The 15,519-nt window shown below is 38.4% G+C and overlaps 2 protein-coding genes across 4 annotated transcripts; one reads left to right on the top strand and one right to left on the bottom strand.

The window, feature by feature from the left end:
• Nucleotides 1-1,314: 1,314 nt before the first annotated feature.
• Nucleotides 1,315-3,433, top strand: LOC143036048 (uncharacterized). 2 transcript variants are annotated; one of them, XM_076203304.1, is made up of 2 exons: nucleotides 1,315-2,730; nucleotides 2,866-3,433. In XM_076203304.1, exons 1-2 carry the CDS (start codon nucleotides 2,118-2,120, stop codon nucleotides 2,904-2,906), a joined length of 654 nt encoding a protein of 217 aa, XP_076059419.1. In that variant the 5' UTR covers nucleotides 1,315-2,117; the 3' UTR covers nucleotides 2,907-3,433. The 2 variants fall into 2 exon arrangements, with proteins under 2 accessions (XP_076059419.1, XP_076059420.1); XM_076203305.1 differs by having other exon boundaries at nucleotides 1,319-2,384.
• Nucleotides 3,434-6,373: 2,940 nt separating this feature from the next.
• On the bottom strand, nucleotides 6,374-14,167 carry RpS9 (ribosomal protein S9). Of its 2 annotated transcripts, XR_012967349.1 has the most exons (6): nucleotides 14,079-14,167; nucleotides 13,855-13,947; nucleotides 13,640-13,769; nucleotides 9,975-10,161; nucleotides 6,782-6,978; nucleotides 6,374-6,582 (listed from the first exon to the last, which is right to left on the bottom strand). XR_012967349.1 is itself a non-coding variant. In XM_076203648.1 (5 exons), exons 2-5 carry the CDS (start codon nucleotides 13,945-13,947, stop codon nucleotides 6,414-6,416), a joined length of 579 nt encoding a protein of 192 aa, XP_076059763.1. In that variant the 5' UTR covers nucleotides 14,079-14,157; the 3' UTR covers nucleotides 6,374-6,413. The 2 variants fall into 2 exon arrangements, 1 of the variants encoding a protein (XP_076059763.1); XM_076203648.1 differs by lacking the exon at nucleotides 6,782-6,978 and having other exon boundaries at nucleotides 14,079-14,157.
• Nucleotides 14,168-15,519: the final 1,352 nt, after the last annotated feature.

The raw sequence follows: 15,519 nt of genomic DNA, 5'->3' as shown, positions 1-15,519 counted from the left end.
ATATATATATACACACACAGGTATGTGTATGTAACTCGAGCATAAAAATATATAAGAATACTTAAGCCCCATATGTATCTCTCTTGATAGCGTAGTTGGTTAATCATTACGGCACTTATCATGTGATCACTGAGTTCGAGTCCCCGACAATACCGCACTTCAATTTCTGCATGTGGCCTCATTGGGTTTTTGATGTTGATGGCTTAGAATTAAAGTGCATTGTGGCTGTTAAATTGTATCTCTAATCACTGGGACCCATTCAGTGCTGTACAAATACTTTCCCGCGTTTGTATACTTCCAATTGTACTATCATAGTGGAGATAAGTTGAACGCAAAATTTCAGGTGTGTAACTCGAGCATAATATATAAGAAAACTTGCACTCAACCTTATCTTTCTTGATAGCGTAGTTGGTTAGTTACTACGCTAGTTATCATGTGAGCGCCGAGTTCGAGTCCTCGGCAGTACCGCGTGTCAATTTCTGCATGTGGGCCCATTGGGACTCCCGATGTTGATGATTTAGAATTAAAGTGCATTGTGGCTGTTAAATTGTACCTCTAATCACTGGGACCCATTCAGTGTTGTATATATATATATATATACTGTATATGCAAGCTATTCCGAGTCCACTGCTGAACAGACCTCTTTCATACCATTCCAGGATTCGTGCGACCGCACCAACCTCTACACGTCACCTCAGCAAATCAATCTCGTCTCACACCTCTAGCATGTTCCCCATCTCGCGATGCCCATTCAGTAACCTCCGTCCCCCGTCACATAATTCGATCGTGCTAACTTCCTGTCCAATTCCACTTCCTCTTTTTAACGCTTCCACAATATATTTCACTCCAGTCTACTTTCACACTCAACTTGGTATCTTCCCGACTCTCATTGTTATTTCTATCAATGATCTCTCCAATCTTTTCTGTGCACTCCACTCCAATTTGTTCCATCGCCCTTGTCAGCAGTGCTTCCACACCAAAAAAATTCGTTACCCCAGACAGTTGTCAATTACCCTAAATCAACTTTATTTAATATATATATATATATATATATATATATATTATGACAATTTTTTTGCTGGCAAATAATAGAACTGCATAAGAACAGTATTATGAAGTCAAAGTCACCTTTATGTAAAGATTTAGGTATTTCTATAAAAAAAAAAACTACAATTCTGAGCGTAATCCAGAAAATAAAGACCGAACTCCTGCTTCCAAATAGGTGCAACATGCTATTTTATGAAGTACTGGAGACCGTAATCCAGAAAATAAAGACAGAACTCCTGGTTCCAAATAGGTGCGACACGTTATTTTATGAAGTACTGGAGCTAGGTTCTCCCCCTAGAGCAGCAGATTCTTTGCAAGTAGTACTGCTTTTTCACATTTCTAACAGCTTTAACTAAACTTTCGTCAACAATTAAGGTATTTGCTTTTGCATTGTTGTTCTTCATGTGGTAAATTGCGTGCATGAGCCCACAGATTGTTTAAATTTTCAGACTATTCCTCTGGGATGTTTTGGTTAAATTAAGTTTGCTAAAAAAAACTGTCAACAGATGCAGTTGAAAAGGGCAGCGACAGTAAGCTACTGATCACAGTTTTTAGATTGGGTAAACATATAATTCCAGCTGCATTTCTTATGTTGAAAACCATGTTAAAAGGCCAAGGAACTACTGGACAGAATATTATCATACCTGTCCATCATATATATTCGTTATTTATCAATGTCGAAAAAAATTCTAAATTGGTTTTGTTCTAAAGGAATATGAATGTGTCTGATTGCCCTAGATTCTCTATTTGTACCCCAAAATTTGCCCAAGTACCCTAAACTCTACCCCAACATAGGCTTGATTACCCTAAATGTGGAAGCACTGCTTGTCAGTTTCCAAATCTTGCATCCGTGGATTACAGCTGGCGTTATACATTCATTGTGGTAGAGCCTCTCGTGATTTCATATTTACAAAACAATTGTAATTCATTTTATTTCATTATCATGATCATTTTATTTCATTATCATGATCATTAATTATTATATTTGATAACTTCGTGGAGACACTCATCATTGATTATCCCTTTTACTTACAACTTTCGTGTTGAACATTATTCTTATTCATCTTCAAATGTACATCGATATATTTTGGGGGATCACGTGTTGGATTTGTGTGCCCTGGCTGTCACACTTTATACTTCGTACGATTGTCACTCACCATTTTAGTCAACTGGCCACAACTCACGAAAACTCACAGAGGGTACACTTCCTGTGGATTCCATCCCATATCGAACTCCTAGGCAATGACACCGCTGATCGGCTAGCAAGGACAGCCTGTAGTATGGATCCACCAGCTGCCACTTCTACTACTGCCTTCCTACCTTCTTACAAGCGAATGGTAAGACAAGCTGCCTGCTCCCCTACTCGCCGCCGTAGCAATGCTGAGAGGGCTACAAGTGTATCTATCCAACACTACGAGAATTTTCTTCCTCTTCCCTATAAGTATAGACGTAATGGACTTATTGTGAGAAGACACAATGTTGTGAGTGCCCGACTCAGGCTCGGCTACAGACCAGTGTGGCAAGTGGGTGAGACCGAAGGTGTACCGAGGTACTCATCGTGCAGGCTGTGCGACACCCCTAATGCCAACAGTCTAGAGCACTACTGTATTAATTGCCCCACGATAGCCCCTTTAATACCACATCGACAATCAGTTCTTGATGTCTGTAAATATTTGCTTGAAGGTGATAAATTAGAATTAATCCTATTGCAACACCCTCACTTTGGTGGATTTTAAAGTATACATAAATAAATCAGTCATGATTCGGAAATGTTTTAAGTATCACTAATAATCTGTATATATTTATCTTTTGCACTAGATTTGTTGTTCCCTGAACATAATAACAAGGAATGTCTGTAGTATGGATCTGCCAGCTGCTACAACTATTGCCCTACTACAAATGGATGGTACGATAAGCCGCCACTTCCCTACACGTCACCGTGGTAATGCTGAGAAGACTTCAAGTGTAACCATCCAACACCACAAGAATGTCCTTCCACTTCCACATGCATACAAACGCAGCGAACTTCTGGTGAGACGACACAGTGTTATACGTGCCCGACGCAAACCCGGCTACCGCACGATGTAGGCGGGTGAGACCAGAAAGGTGCCGAGGTACACATCGTGCAGGCTGCGCTACACCCCATATGCCAACAACCTTGATACCTCATCGACGATTACTTATTATTATATGTAAATATTTGCCAGAAGGTGATCACTGTATATATTTTTGTATCACCCGCACTAATGGGTGATAAACTACAAATAATTCCTTCAGTTATGATTCGAGAATGTCCTGTGTGTCACTAGTACTCTGTACATAGCTACACTTTTGTACTAGGTTTGACGCTCCTTGAGCGTAATAAATTGATTAAAACAAAAACACCATTTTAGTCGGTAAGCCCCATGCCTCCGAAGAGATAACGTATTCAAGTCAGACTTAGAATTTGTATACTGCTCAGTTTGGCTTTTACTTCTCACTTTAAATTATTTTCCTTCAGCTATGATCTCTCTATGTGAATAAAAAATTTCTTTCCTTCTATATATATATATCTACATGTCTTCTGTTGAATTTAGTACACAGCATTCTACAAAGCTCTTGCAAGAAATCCCGTCAATACTACTAAATTTAGGTCCTTCATCAGTTCTGCAGTGACGTAATTTCTTTAGTCCATTGACCTCTAAATATACCTAAGAGCGTCCCCTAAGGGATCTTACAATCGTGAATCAATTGAATTTTCTCCTCCAATCAGATAAGCAGTTACATATCCACGTGCAATATTGTATACTCAAGCAATCTAGAATTCACGGCACACTTAAGTTACATCAAAACAAAACCGACATGCAGCAATAAAATCGGGTCCGCAGGCTGTTCATAAACATAGCGGAGAGCGAAGTTATACAATTCATCACCTTTGAACTGTTTACCAAGAGCCGATCCAATAAAAATGAAACCCACTATCAACCCCACTTGTCTACATATATCTACGAGCCTCTTAAACTTGTGATCGAAAACCATTACCTTCCGATGAGAGTTCATATATGGCCCACATTATAATATATATATATATATATATACTTGTATATATCACAAATCGTCTGCTCTTCCTGAAACGAGAATGTAATACGAAAATGGTGATTTAAATATTAAACATTAAATGTCCAACCTTTCTAGTTTGACGAGGCAAAATTACACTTTGGCTGTTATTAGCTTATTTACACGACTTAGACTTTATGGTATGATCCAGGTTGGTATAGCACCGCTTCTTTGGGAGACCAATTTTTGTTCTCCATTAAATGGTTGTTCAAAAACTCGCTATCCGGTTTATCAACAATTGCTTATGCATCTATATTTACATTTTTTCCCGACAAAACATCCCCAGGGACAGTGGTAAAAGCAGTATTTATATGTCACTATTACTGTTGTCAAGTGTCGATTGCTGAACTTTCAGTACTTGGACGAAGTTTTAGAGCAGTGTTGATATATACAAGTGTACAGATTCTTTTTATCAGATTAGATATGGTTCTCTGGTAGTTTGTTTTCAGGAGGGAATTTGTCTACTTTTTTCCCACAACGATGGGATGCCAGTGCTATAAGAAGTAATAGAAATGATCGGCCATATACCAAGGGCTCGCCCCCCCCCCCCTTATGAGGGAGGCAGCCCAAGTCAAAGGCACAATTCCACTCCCATTTACCTTTTTTGTTTCTCCATGCTTCGGGTAGTAGAATATCGTACATGGGCTTCTGCATGCAATTTACTAAATTTCTTGGTGACATGCCTTTATCTTTGCTGGAGAATGAGGTCTTCTTTATTTTATGGTGTGGGGTTGGGTCAGTCTCTGAAATGCTTGTTGATTACATTTTACTACTTTATTGTTGGTGGATTTATCATTTTCATGTTGGGGTCCAATTTATGCAATTTTTTATTTTATTTAAACTAGTTTCTTCCCCTATATATTTTTTCAAACTGTCCCAAGGAAGTGTTAGGTTGCGAAATTTGTCATACCTTTCCTCTATAGATAGGTTCCTATTATTGTACATGGATTAGACTGCATGGTTTAGTCACTGTTCTAGGGACTTTAGTATATATATAAAAAGGGCAAGCTTATATAATTTTTTACAAGGCACCACTGTTCTTGCAAGCCTTGTGATGGGAATATTTATTTAGTTTTGTGTTGGACACGGTCACCAGCACTTCTATACTTGCATGCGATCCTGGTCATTTTTGTTGACCATAGGCAGTTTGGTTAATAGCTCTATTTTCTGTACAAGTTGTGTAGGATAGAGGTACTAGCGTTTTATTGTCCAGTATTTGGTATACGGTGGTCAGTGCTTTACGGAGAGATTAAGTAACTGCAAGGTGTGTGCAAATTGGGCAACCCACCAGTATAAGCTGGAGTGCAGGGAACTAACCACTGGCAAATGGGTAGATGCCACAGGACTTCAAGATAGCAATGTTCTGTTCTTATGCATAAATGTTAAAAAGTCATGGATATCAATGTATGGTATTGCATGGGCAGGTAGAAGGGTTGCCACTAGTTGCAATTGTTAAGTTCCGTTTAGCATGAATACTTGTATCAAAAGCATGAGAGAGGGAGGGGTGGAATATGTGAGGATGAAATGGGCGAGTGTGGATTTATCTGGAGGTAGGGTTGGCCCTTCATCCACAAAGACCCTAGATGAGGAAGCAAATAGGTGATGGGCAAGTAGGAAGTGGGGGCCCTTTGGCCGACTTCCATACAAGAGGCTTTTTGGTAGTCAATATTTCATGTCCTTACATTTCCAACCTTAGGCTTGGATACATCAATCCATTGAATCAAAGCCCCCCAGGCCCATTAATTTATCTAAGGATTGTTTGAATTATGCATTACGCATTGTAGTATGTGGCAACTAATTTCGATGTTCATATGGTTTTAATGCCAGATTGTGTCCTGAATAATACCAGTGTAGTTCTAACCTCTCAATAGGGATTTCACTGTAAGGAATTTTATCTTTCTTCAAGGCTTGTTTTGATGTCTGGATGGAAATGTGATATTGAAGGAAGATTCTTGTACCTGTTTGGGTAGCATGAACCCCAAGCTCCCTACATACTTAATTGGGCGAGATGCAGGGAGGACTTATCATCCTGGAGAAACCAAGAAAAAAATGAGGGAGGGAGGGGGATTTATGCCTTCGACTTTGGATACCTCTTGTAAGGAAGGTAAAGCCACTGTTACATGACCTTACACATGTTCAGCTGGTAGTGCTTGTGTATGACGAGATGGAAGTGTGAAATAGTGGGCTCTTACATCCCTGTATTAGAGATAGCGGAAAGAAAAACTAAAAATTCTATTGCAGTTTTATTCTGGCTCTGCAAAACCCATAATTTACTCCGCATCATCATCATCAGCGTCACCAGTGCCCTTGCGCAGGTTCTTCCTCTTAACACGGCCAGGACGTCCACCACCAAATGGACTCTTGAGGGAGAAGTCAATGTGCTTCTGGGAGTCTAGTCGCACAATGAAGGATGGCACATTAACTACCTGCTTGCGAACTCTGAAATACAACAAAAGTATTCTTAATTTCCACATTAACCAAATCTCACCCAGTTTGTAATTATAATCCACAGTAAAATGGTCAGCTTCTAGTGCATGTTCAGTCTAACCAGGTCTAAATCCACTGGTGCACCAGCCAAACTTCCATGACCCATACCCCTTGCTGTTCCCATATATGATATAATGGAAAAACAGCTCACCATAGCTTTGTTAATGTTATATCAGACATTGAGATAGCTAAGTAGCTTCTCAAGTGGCCTGACATGTGCACCAAAACACGAAAGCCAGGTTCATCATCCACAAGACCTTCATGGCTCTCAAGAACAGGTATTAGGCGTTGCTAGGATAAACCTAGACAAGTGGCCTATGCGAAAAAGCAGCTCAGGTGATACAAAACCTAGAAGGGGTTGCCAAATTGAGTAATTTGATTTCCTATCTCGTTTCTTAGAACAAGTGTGTACTAGCTATATGAAACAAAGTTGGAATACAAAATCTTATATAGAAAGGTCAAGTGGTCCATGGGTACCAAATTCATTAAACACCACACCTCAATTCAATTACAAGTTTGTTGACAATACCCTTGTTCCCAATTTTTGATAAATGAAGCTTATAACCTCTACAATGCCTAAACCAGCCTGTGTACATTACACACATAGGTCTTCCAATAGGTACAATGAAGTCTTAGCAAACCACTGTCAGGACATTTCCCCACTATCAACAAAGCTAAGCTGGAATAGTTTACATGCATAAAGCGTGCCAACAGTTAATTTCTACAATGTTGTCTAATTGCACTTTGGCTGGGTCTGCTAGTGGCCACAAAAAACTAACGATGAAAGTTCATGTGCATCTTTGATTGTTGAGCACCAACCCTCAAATAGCTGGGTACACACGAAGCGCCATGTATGAGTTACCCACCACCCTTGGCCAGACTCGGGTTATTGGATATAATATTTTCATCCTATCTAATGGTAATCCCTTGCACAAGTACAGTGAGGTAAAAGGTCCCTACAAAAATGTGTGCTCCCTTCTGCCATACTTTTGTCAAAAGATGGTTTAAAACATTGGCACAGGAAAAATACACCACTCGTATTTATAAGCCTCAGAAAGGAGGAAGAAGATAGTTTGAAAAAAGTTACATGTGTTTGAAGGTTGCCATACTTTGATGTGGCACTTCATAGCTGGAATATCCTCTTGGTGTGTTTGTGTGGAGGAAGAGAAGGCGAAACAGCTTGTAACAAGTGGATGGGATGACACATAGGAAGTCTGGATTTAAATTGACCTGGTAAAGCGACAACAGCTTAACACCATCAATACAAATCAAATTCTTGTGCACAGCATAGGATGTCTTATGTACAATGATGCATCACAATACAAATAGTTACTGCTGTATTACTCGATTTTCACTGAGTAATGATAAACACAGAAACCACAATCAAACCAGTTTGGGGCCACAACTACAAAATATAAACAAAATGCACACATCCTCATATATCCATTCACAATTCATGATGCCTACGTAGGCGTCATCAAATGGAAGATGGATCATCATCTTTTAAATTAATTTTAGTGGACAACAGTTTGGGGTGGTTGAAAGTGTCATGATAGTCTGGAAATAGCAAAAAGACCCAATGAAGGGGCAATTGTGCTCTTGACAAAGCTTTGGGGGAGAGATCTGGAATCTAAGGTTGAAAGGAGAAGTTTAATCAAGTTTGATAGTGTGAGAAGTATGCAGGGGTATTGGATGAATAGACAAAAGTGGCGAGATTGAGAGAAATAGAAGTGGATATGGATTACTAAAGATTAATAGGATGGTTTGAGAAAAAGAAATGTTGAAAGGAGAGGTGGATAGAATGAACTTGACCAAAATACAGCTGAATGGACAGGATGGAAACAAGTTTGAGCAAGAGAAATGTCTTTAGCTGGGAAGGGAGAAGGTAGGGATAGGTGCAAGTGGAGAATGATTGTGTATGGATTTTGATGCAGCCCTAAGGGATTTCTCCCTACATTCTTAATTTCTAACACTAGGGGGCTCTATTGTGTCTTGCTACATTGCATGTGACATGATCTTATGCAAGACCACTGGGTTTTGACCGAGAAATTGCCAGATATTGAAATTAGCAATGGTTTTACAAGCACCATTTTAATGGACATTGGAATGAAGAGGTTGCAAAACTAATGTCCATGCAGTTTTCACACCTATAGCAAGAGCTGCCTTTGAAATTGTATTTGACATGCTGGAGTTACAATGGAGAACACTTCCTGATGACTATTATTGTATATATTTCAGGTGTAAAGGTGCAATCAAGAAACTAATTTACAATGGGTGACTCCAAAGTCAAAGATTACATACAAGACAATGATGACAGGAGTGGAACAAAGTGATCGAGGTGTACAGGCATAATACAGAAACCATAGGGTTGCAATGGATGACCCCATGGTCACAATGGTTTTATAGAAGACAGGTATGGAACAAAGTATTTGATATTGTGCAGCATGAACAAATACCATGAAACCAAACTGTATTACATAACTAATACATCATTCTGTAATTGATGCACATCAGTGAAAGAAGAACCAGTGGAAATTTGGCAATTGGCAATGGTATCATAACAATGCCTTAATGTTTTCTTCGTTCCTGATCATTTCCCCCAGGTTTACCTGGCTCAATACTTGCCAGACTTACTGTCCTATTTTCAAACTATTGCAAGATGAAATTTTCAACAAGAGTTGAAAAATAAACAAATGTGCCTGGTACCCAATCTAAAGCAATGGAAGACCGATATGTAAAGTATGGAGCCAAGATAGCAGGAAAACTTCTAACATATGCATATGTTGACATGGAAATCTATGGTCTTACCAAAATACTTCCCTCTTTATAGTGACCATACTCAAGTCAAAACGAATGGCAAGATTTAATAATAATAATAATAATAAAAAAAAACGTCAGCCAATCACTTATAGCCTACTTTCGAATTGCAACAATCTTAAAAATGCCAATGCACTCAGGTCAGATTAACTTTGCATCACTGATCAACTTGGACATGTAACCTTAATACCTTGAACTGAATGAATTCTATCCTTATCAGCCAATCACTTATAGACTACTTTCGAATTGCAACAATCTTAAAAAATGCCAATGCACTCACGTTAGATTAACTTTACATCACTGATCTGACAACTTGGACATGTAACCTTAACTGAATGAATTCCATCCTTAACTACAAGCAACTACCTGAAAAGTAATGGTGCATTACCCACTACATGATTAAAATTCCCACCCATTTTTGACTAGATTTAAAATAGTATATGGTGGCTGGTTACAGTTTTGACAGGACCCCCACCAATACTTTTTTTTAACCATGCCACTAAATTATATAAAAACATACGTCTTACCTGATATGGCCCTGCTTGATAAGAACACGTGCATGATGAATAGACTTGGCAAGACCCAGCTTAAACACTTGAGTTTGCAGGCGTCGCTCCAAGAAATCTTCAGGCTTCAAACCCAACACATAATCAAGCTTCATGTGGGCCTCATCCAATACACCAGTTCTCACCAACCGACGAAGAAGGGCATTACCTGAGAATCAACATTTGACTAGTTTAGAAATTGGTTCATACAAAGCTGATGACAGTTGGGATGGTTTGGACAAATGGGAAGAATGAGAGATGACATTAGTAAAAGAGGTGTGGAAGGCTAAGGTGGAGGAAGTAAACTGGTGTCCCGTTTCTGTATCTTGCCATATCTAATTTGCTCTCAAATTCTTGTATTGTTTTGGCACATTACTGTTTTGTCTAATGTTCAATACATCCACCACTCTGTGGGGGTTTCCCCCTCCCCCACGTCTCCTCAATAACTGTCCTTTCTGAGTTTCTTTCCATGTCCTCTTATCCCAATTTATTAAGTTGTGTGTGTGTAGGAAACAGTCAGGTGAATGATATATTTATGCAGCCTAAAGAGGTTTCTCCCCACCTCCTCTATTTTCCATAAGAGGAGACAATGTGTGACACCAGTTATATGAAGTGGCCTTGCTGCACCACTTCTGACCTAGGAACTAAGATGAGTGTCTATTGATTTGGCTATCTCCATTGCACATACATGTACCAAGGCTTTCCCTCTTGCACAGGAGGTAGCTAAAAAGACAAGGCATAGAAACCACTCCCACCCAGTCCATCCCCTACATACTCCACTCCCCTCTCTGTCTTGGCACCTCCATTGTAATGGAGGCTGAGGATGATTTTGCTACATTTTTCAGTTCTTTTGCCACTTTTTTTCGCATTCGATATCTGAATATGACTGTGTGCAGGCTTATAAAGTAACTATAGGCAACAAGAATTTGCCTAACGAGGCAATTTGGCAATAAAATGGTTTTTATTAGGCCTTGTTGAAATCATCAGGCAGATTCCAGCAGATAATTACAAGTGACTTGTCATGCACATTACTATTAGAATGTCCATTCATTTCATGCAAAAAATGTAGTGAAGCAACCAAAGAATGTAGCAAAATTGTAGTGAACTAGCCATGTAGCGAAATGCCATACTACTTATAGCAACTTTTTCTGTTATTGATTTCCACAAAGTAATTGCATATTACACAAATGTATTATAATTTACGAAACTAATATTTTTCTAATGCATGCACTTATAAAATTTACCTAATATGGTGTGTCAAACCTTATTCCGCAGCTCCACTTCGTATTGTATTTGCTTTTAGCAAGGTTTACTTTCGATTTTCAATACATGTTGATGCATTGCAAAATTGCCAAGGATAACACAAAAGGCATGTAAGCTTTTAATTGTGGTCCTCATATATATATATATCTATATATATATAGTTATACATTTTTTTTCCCAATATATACCACTTAAATGCAGTCTCCCTAACAACTAACCAAAACAGAACATAGCATCTGCAAAGTTACTGACCACAGCTACGAATTTACCATCCTGAGCATGGTTGGAGTTGGCCAAAAACATATTACTTTTATTGAAAAATTTGTATTTATTTGTATGTAATCTTGGTGTTATAAATAAAATAAACAAGTTAAATAACATTTTTACTTTAGCTTTACTCAAGTTAGTATGCAAATATGCCTCGCTTGTTTGAACCCCACAAGAAATTGTAAGTTTTGTTTTTGACTAACTCCATCAACCACTCAGTGACAATCTGCACTTGTCAGTCCAGAAACAACTGGTAGTGGATTCAATACTTTATGCAAACCACCATGAACAAAGATGGAGGCCTGGACAATATATTCGTTTTTGCAGAGGCTAAAAATTTTTTCTTTTATCAAATTACATGTAAATTACACATTTAAAATAAAATAGTTCAATTAATGCAACCTATGCTATTTTACATAAAATCATGCATTCGAGAAAAAACTGTCCTTGGCCGGGTTTGGTCAGTAATTAGAGACCCCTTAATTGAGCACTTAAGGTATTTTTGTGCACACCTACGCAATGTAGCATTAGAAAATTAAATATTTTGTAAATTTTAACACATGAACATAATTTACAAGTGAACACTGGGTTCTGCCATCGTCTGTCAACTGTCCAAGGTACAATAATCAGGCCGTCAGCATCCGTGACAATGACGACCTAGATGATCCTTAGATTTTTAGGTACTTAATTACTAAACATTTTTTGGGTTATGTATGTTTGACCTCAGCACCTATCATAAAACATGGCATGTCATTCACCTACCGCAACTTCGTTGGTTAGAGACTACATTTTAGCAACTTTTTTATTTACCCCGAGAAAATCACGTAATACATTGATTTATTATAATTTATAAAATTACTGATTTTCTAATGCTATATTGCATAGGTGAGCACAATTAAAATTTAACAGCCTTTACTACAATTTACAAAATTATTTTCTATTGCTATATTATGTAGGTGTGAACTTTTAAAATTTTACCATAGTTTCACCCAACCAATGATTTTGATATGTGGCTTGTGTGTTTCTGGTGAGAAATGTGATATGAACGATGGTGTACATAATTTCCGTCGCAAATGTGTACTTTTCAAGTAATTATTTAAGTTATGCACTTATGCCTACATCTCCCCAATGATCTGGGGAGGACCTGTGGGAAATCGGGGTTTTTGGATGGGGATCACAAATAAATAAGAGTAATGCGCATTGCAAAACAGGTATAAAATGAACAAGAACAAAGATATGTATATGCATATATATTAAAAAAAATTCACATCTGAGGTCCAGTGTGGTCGGCTAACGCGAGCGACCATATAGGTTTATCAAGTTACCAACGATTAGAAATATTTTTCGCTACACTAGGTTAGGTTACGTTAGTTTACAGTTAGCAACTTCTGCGCAGGTGGAGTGGCCTTCGCTAAATGTAGTGACAAATATTTCGAATCGTTGGTAACTTGGTAAACAAACATGGCTGCTGCTCGCATTAGCCGACCACACTCCGGACCTCAAAGGTGATTTTTTTTTTTTTTTTTTTATATCTTTGGGTTCTTGTTCATTTTTTACCTGTTTTGCAATGCGCATTAATCAATTTATTAGTGCTCCCCACCCAAAAACCCCGATTTCCCACAGGTCCCCCCAAATCGTTGGGGAGATGTAGGTATAAGAGCATAACTTCAATAATTACTTGAAAAGTACGCACGTGACAAATGATGAACACCATCGTTCATACCAACATTTCTCACCAGAAACACATAAGCCACACATCAAAATCATTGGTTGGGTGAAACTATAAACTGACCATTCTTAATTTCCTATTGCTATATTGCATACATGTGCACAACAAATTTTACAGCATTTACTATAATTTACAAAATAGAAAAAATTCTATTGCTACATTTTAACATTGTGTAGGTGTGCAATTCTAAAAGTTTACCCATTTTCTCTTCCTTTATTTTAAATTTCTAGGACCTATTTTATCAAGTAGGTTAGGTAATATCAGGAGCTATTGGGTAACTTAAATTACATGTTAAACAACAGTCGTAGTTACGATAGTAACTTGAAAGTTTGTATGATTCTGGAATTTTTCCTACATGTTCGTTAGTTAAATAACTTCTGTAACCAACCTTGGAAGAGCCTTCTGGTGTCCTTTTCATCTAGCGTCAGCAGCTCTCGGGCAGCTGTTCTGATCTTGGCCAAAAACATTTTGACAATCCATAACTCCCGTTTGTTTCGTAGACCATACTCGCCGACAAGCTAGAAAAAGTTTGACGTGTTAGAATAATCACAACCTAGTCTCGAGAACAAAACCATATAAAACAGAACTTCCATTCATCCTTACCTTCAGCTCTTGGTCGAGACGTGGCTTTTCAAAGGGTCTCCTTGGTGTGGAGTACCGCTTGGACTGAACCAACCCAACTCTGTGGTTCACCATCTGCAAGCCGAAGTCAGAATATATCACTTAACATCGACACAATCACAAGCAAATTGTATGCATAAAGATTTCCTATTACATCCTAGGTATATGTACTTTGATATGGAATATGTAAAATATATATATACTACCTTCAATTATAAATTATTCGATTTTCATACAAAGGTCTCTAGACCCTGCCTACTCTCTCACCTTGCCGTACGTAGAAGGAGTAGAAGTGGGCGAAAGTATGTAAACATGAACATTGAAGGATTGTATAGGTAAGAAAACTGTCGTATTATTATCAACGAAACCTATGTTAATGCGCTCCAAATTACTTTCTATAGCTATAATATGGCATAAAAACAAAAGTTATATTTATGACGACTTTGAAATGAAAAGTCTATCAGTTCCCAGGAATGTTTTAATACGAAATGGACGATATACATATACCATACGTTGTGCTGATACATTCATTGGAAGTGATATAGAAAAGCTAAAAAGTGTATAATAAAATATAAATGAGCGCTTTCAATTTACCTAGTTCCACAACAGCTTTGCTGCAAAGGTAGAGGTAAATATGTCCAGGTATATAGAGTATAAAAACTGATTTATGTCAAGCATACCCTGGAGGAAGTTGGTAATAATTTGGATAGAGAAATAGTTCAATTGTATTTCATATTGATTGTGAAAAATTCATAATCTAAGTAATAGAATGACCAGGATTAGGACTTTAATTAACAAAAAATCTATATCCATGGGATATAAAATATGAAATAAGAAATGGATGAAAGAATCTCCTTTTATATTTAGTACAGATAGTGTATGAATGACAGTATGAAATATATGAGAGAAGTGGGTTGATCATTTTCATGTCTATGCTAATCATGAAAGCCAGAACGAAATAGCCAGATTTAAAGTGTAGAACCTATACCTTGTCCATATGAATGACATAAATAGTAGGGTGGACTCAACCCTCCTGTCTTTTGCCGACGACACCCACATCAGCCATGCTGTGCAAGAAAGTGGGGATGTGCAACATCTACAAGACGATCTCAACTCAGTTTATGCATGGGCCAACAACAGCAACATGCAATTCAATGATGAGAAGTTCGAGGTCTTGAGATATGGCACAAATCAAGGCATTAAAGACGACACTGAGCTGCACACGGAGAGAGGTATGAAAATCACACCAAAAGCCCATGTGAAAAGCCTGGGCATTCACTTAAGTGATGATGCCACCTTCCAACACCACATCATGCACTCAGTAAATAGAGCAAGAGGGATGGCCAGCTGGGTCCTAAGGACCTTCTCCTCAAGAGAGGTTCAAGTGATGCTTACCCTCTGGAAGTCGCTTATCCAACCGATACTGGACTATTGTAGCCAACTCTGGTCACCACACAAACGCGGAGACATCCAGATGCTTGAAGCTGTCCAACGGAACTACACCAGGTGCATCAAAGGGATGCAAGATCTCAACTATTGGGATCGCCTGGGAGCACTAGGCCTATACTCTCAACAGAGGAGGAGAGAAAGATACAGGGCCATTTACACATGGAAAATCCTTGAGGGACTTGTTCCGGACCCCACGCC

The sequence above is a fragment of the Oratosquilla oratoria genome, chromosome 20, assembly GCF_046742065.1.
Source record: "Oratosquilla oratoria isolate Oo_2021 chromosome 20, ASM4674206v1, whole genome shotgun sequence".
Taxonomy (NCBI): Eukaryota; Metazoa; Arthropoda; class Malacostraca; order Stomatopoda; family Squillidae; genus Oratosquilla; species Oratosquilla oratoria.
The sequence above is the reverse complement of the archived record's forward strand: the minus strand, read 5'-3'. Positions and strand labels throughout refer to the sequence as shown.

Coding starts and splice junctions, on each gene's coding strand:
- RpS9 (XM_076203648.1), bottom strand. CDS start 13,947: ATGGTGAACCACAGAGTTGGGTTGGTTCAGTCCAAGCGGTACTCCACA. Junction 10,162..13,639: donor CACCAGAAGGCTCTTCCAAG/GTTGGTTACAGA, acceptor GTTGATTCTCAG/GTAATGCCCTTCTTCGTCGG. Junction 6,583..9,974: donor ATCAAGCAGGGCCATATCAG/GTAAGACGTATG, acceptor GTTGTATTTCAG/AGTTCGCAAGCAGGTAGTTA.
- LOC143036048 (XM_076203304.1), top strand. CDS start 2,118: ATGTACATCGATATATTTTGGGGGATCACGTGTTGGATTTGTGTGCCC. Junction 2,731..2,865: donor CTGTAAATATTTGCTTGAAG/GTGATAAATTAG, acceptor CTTTTGCACTAG/ATTTGTTGTTCCCTGAACAT.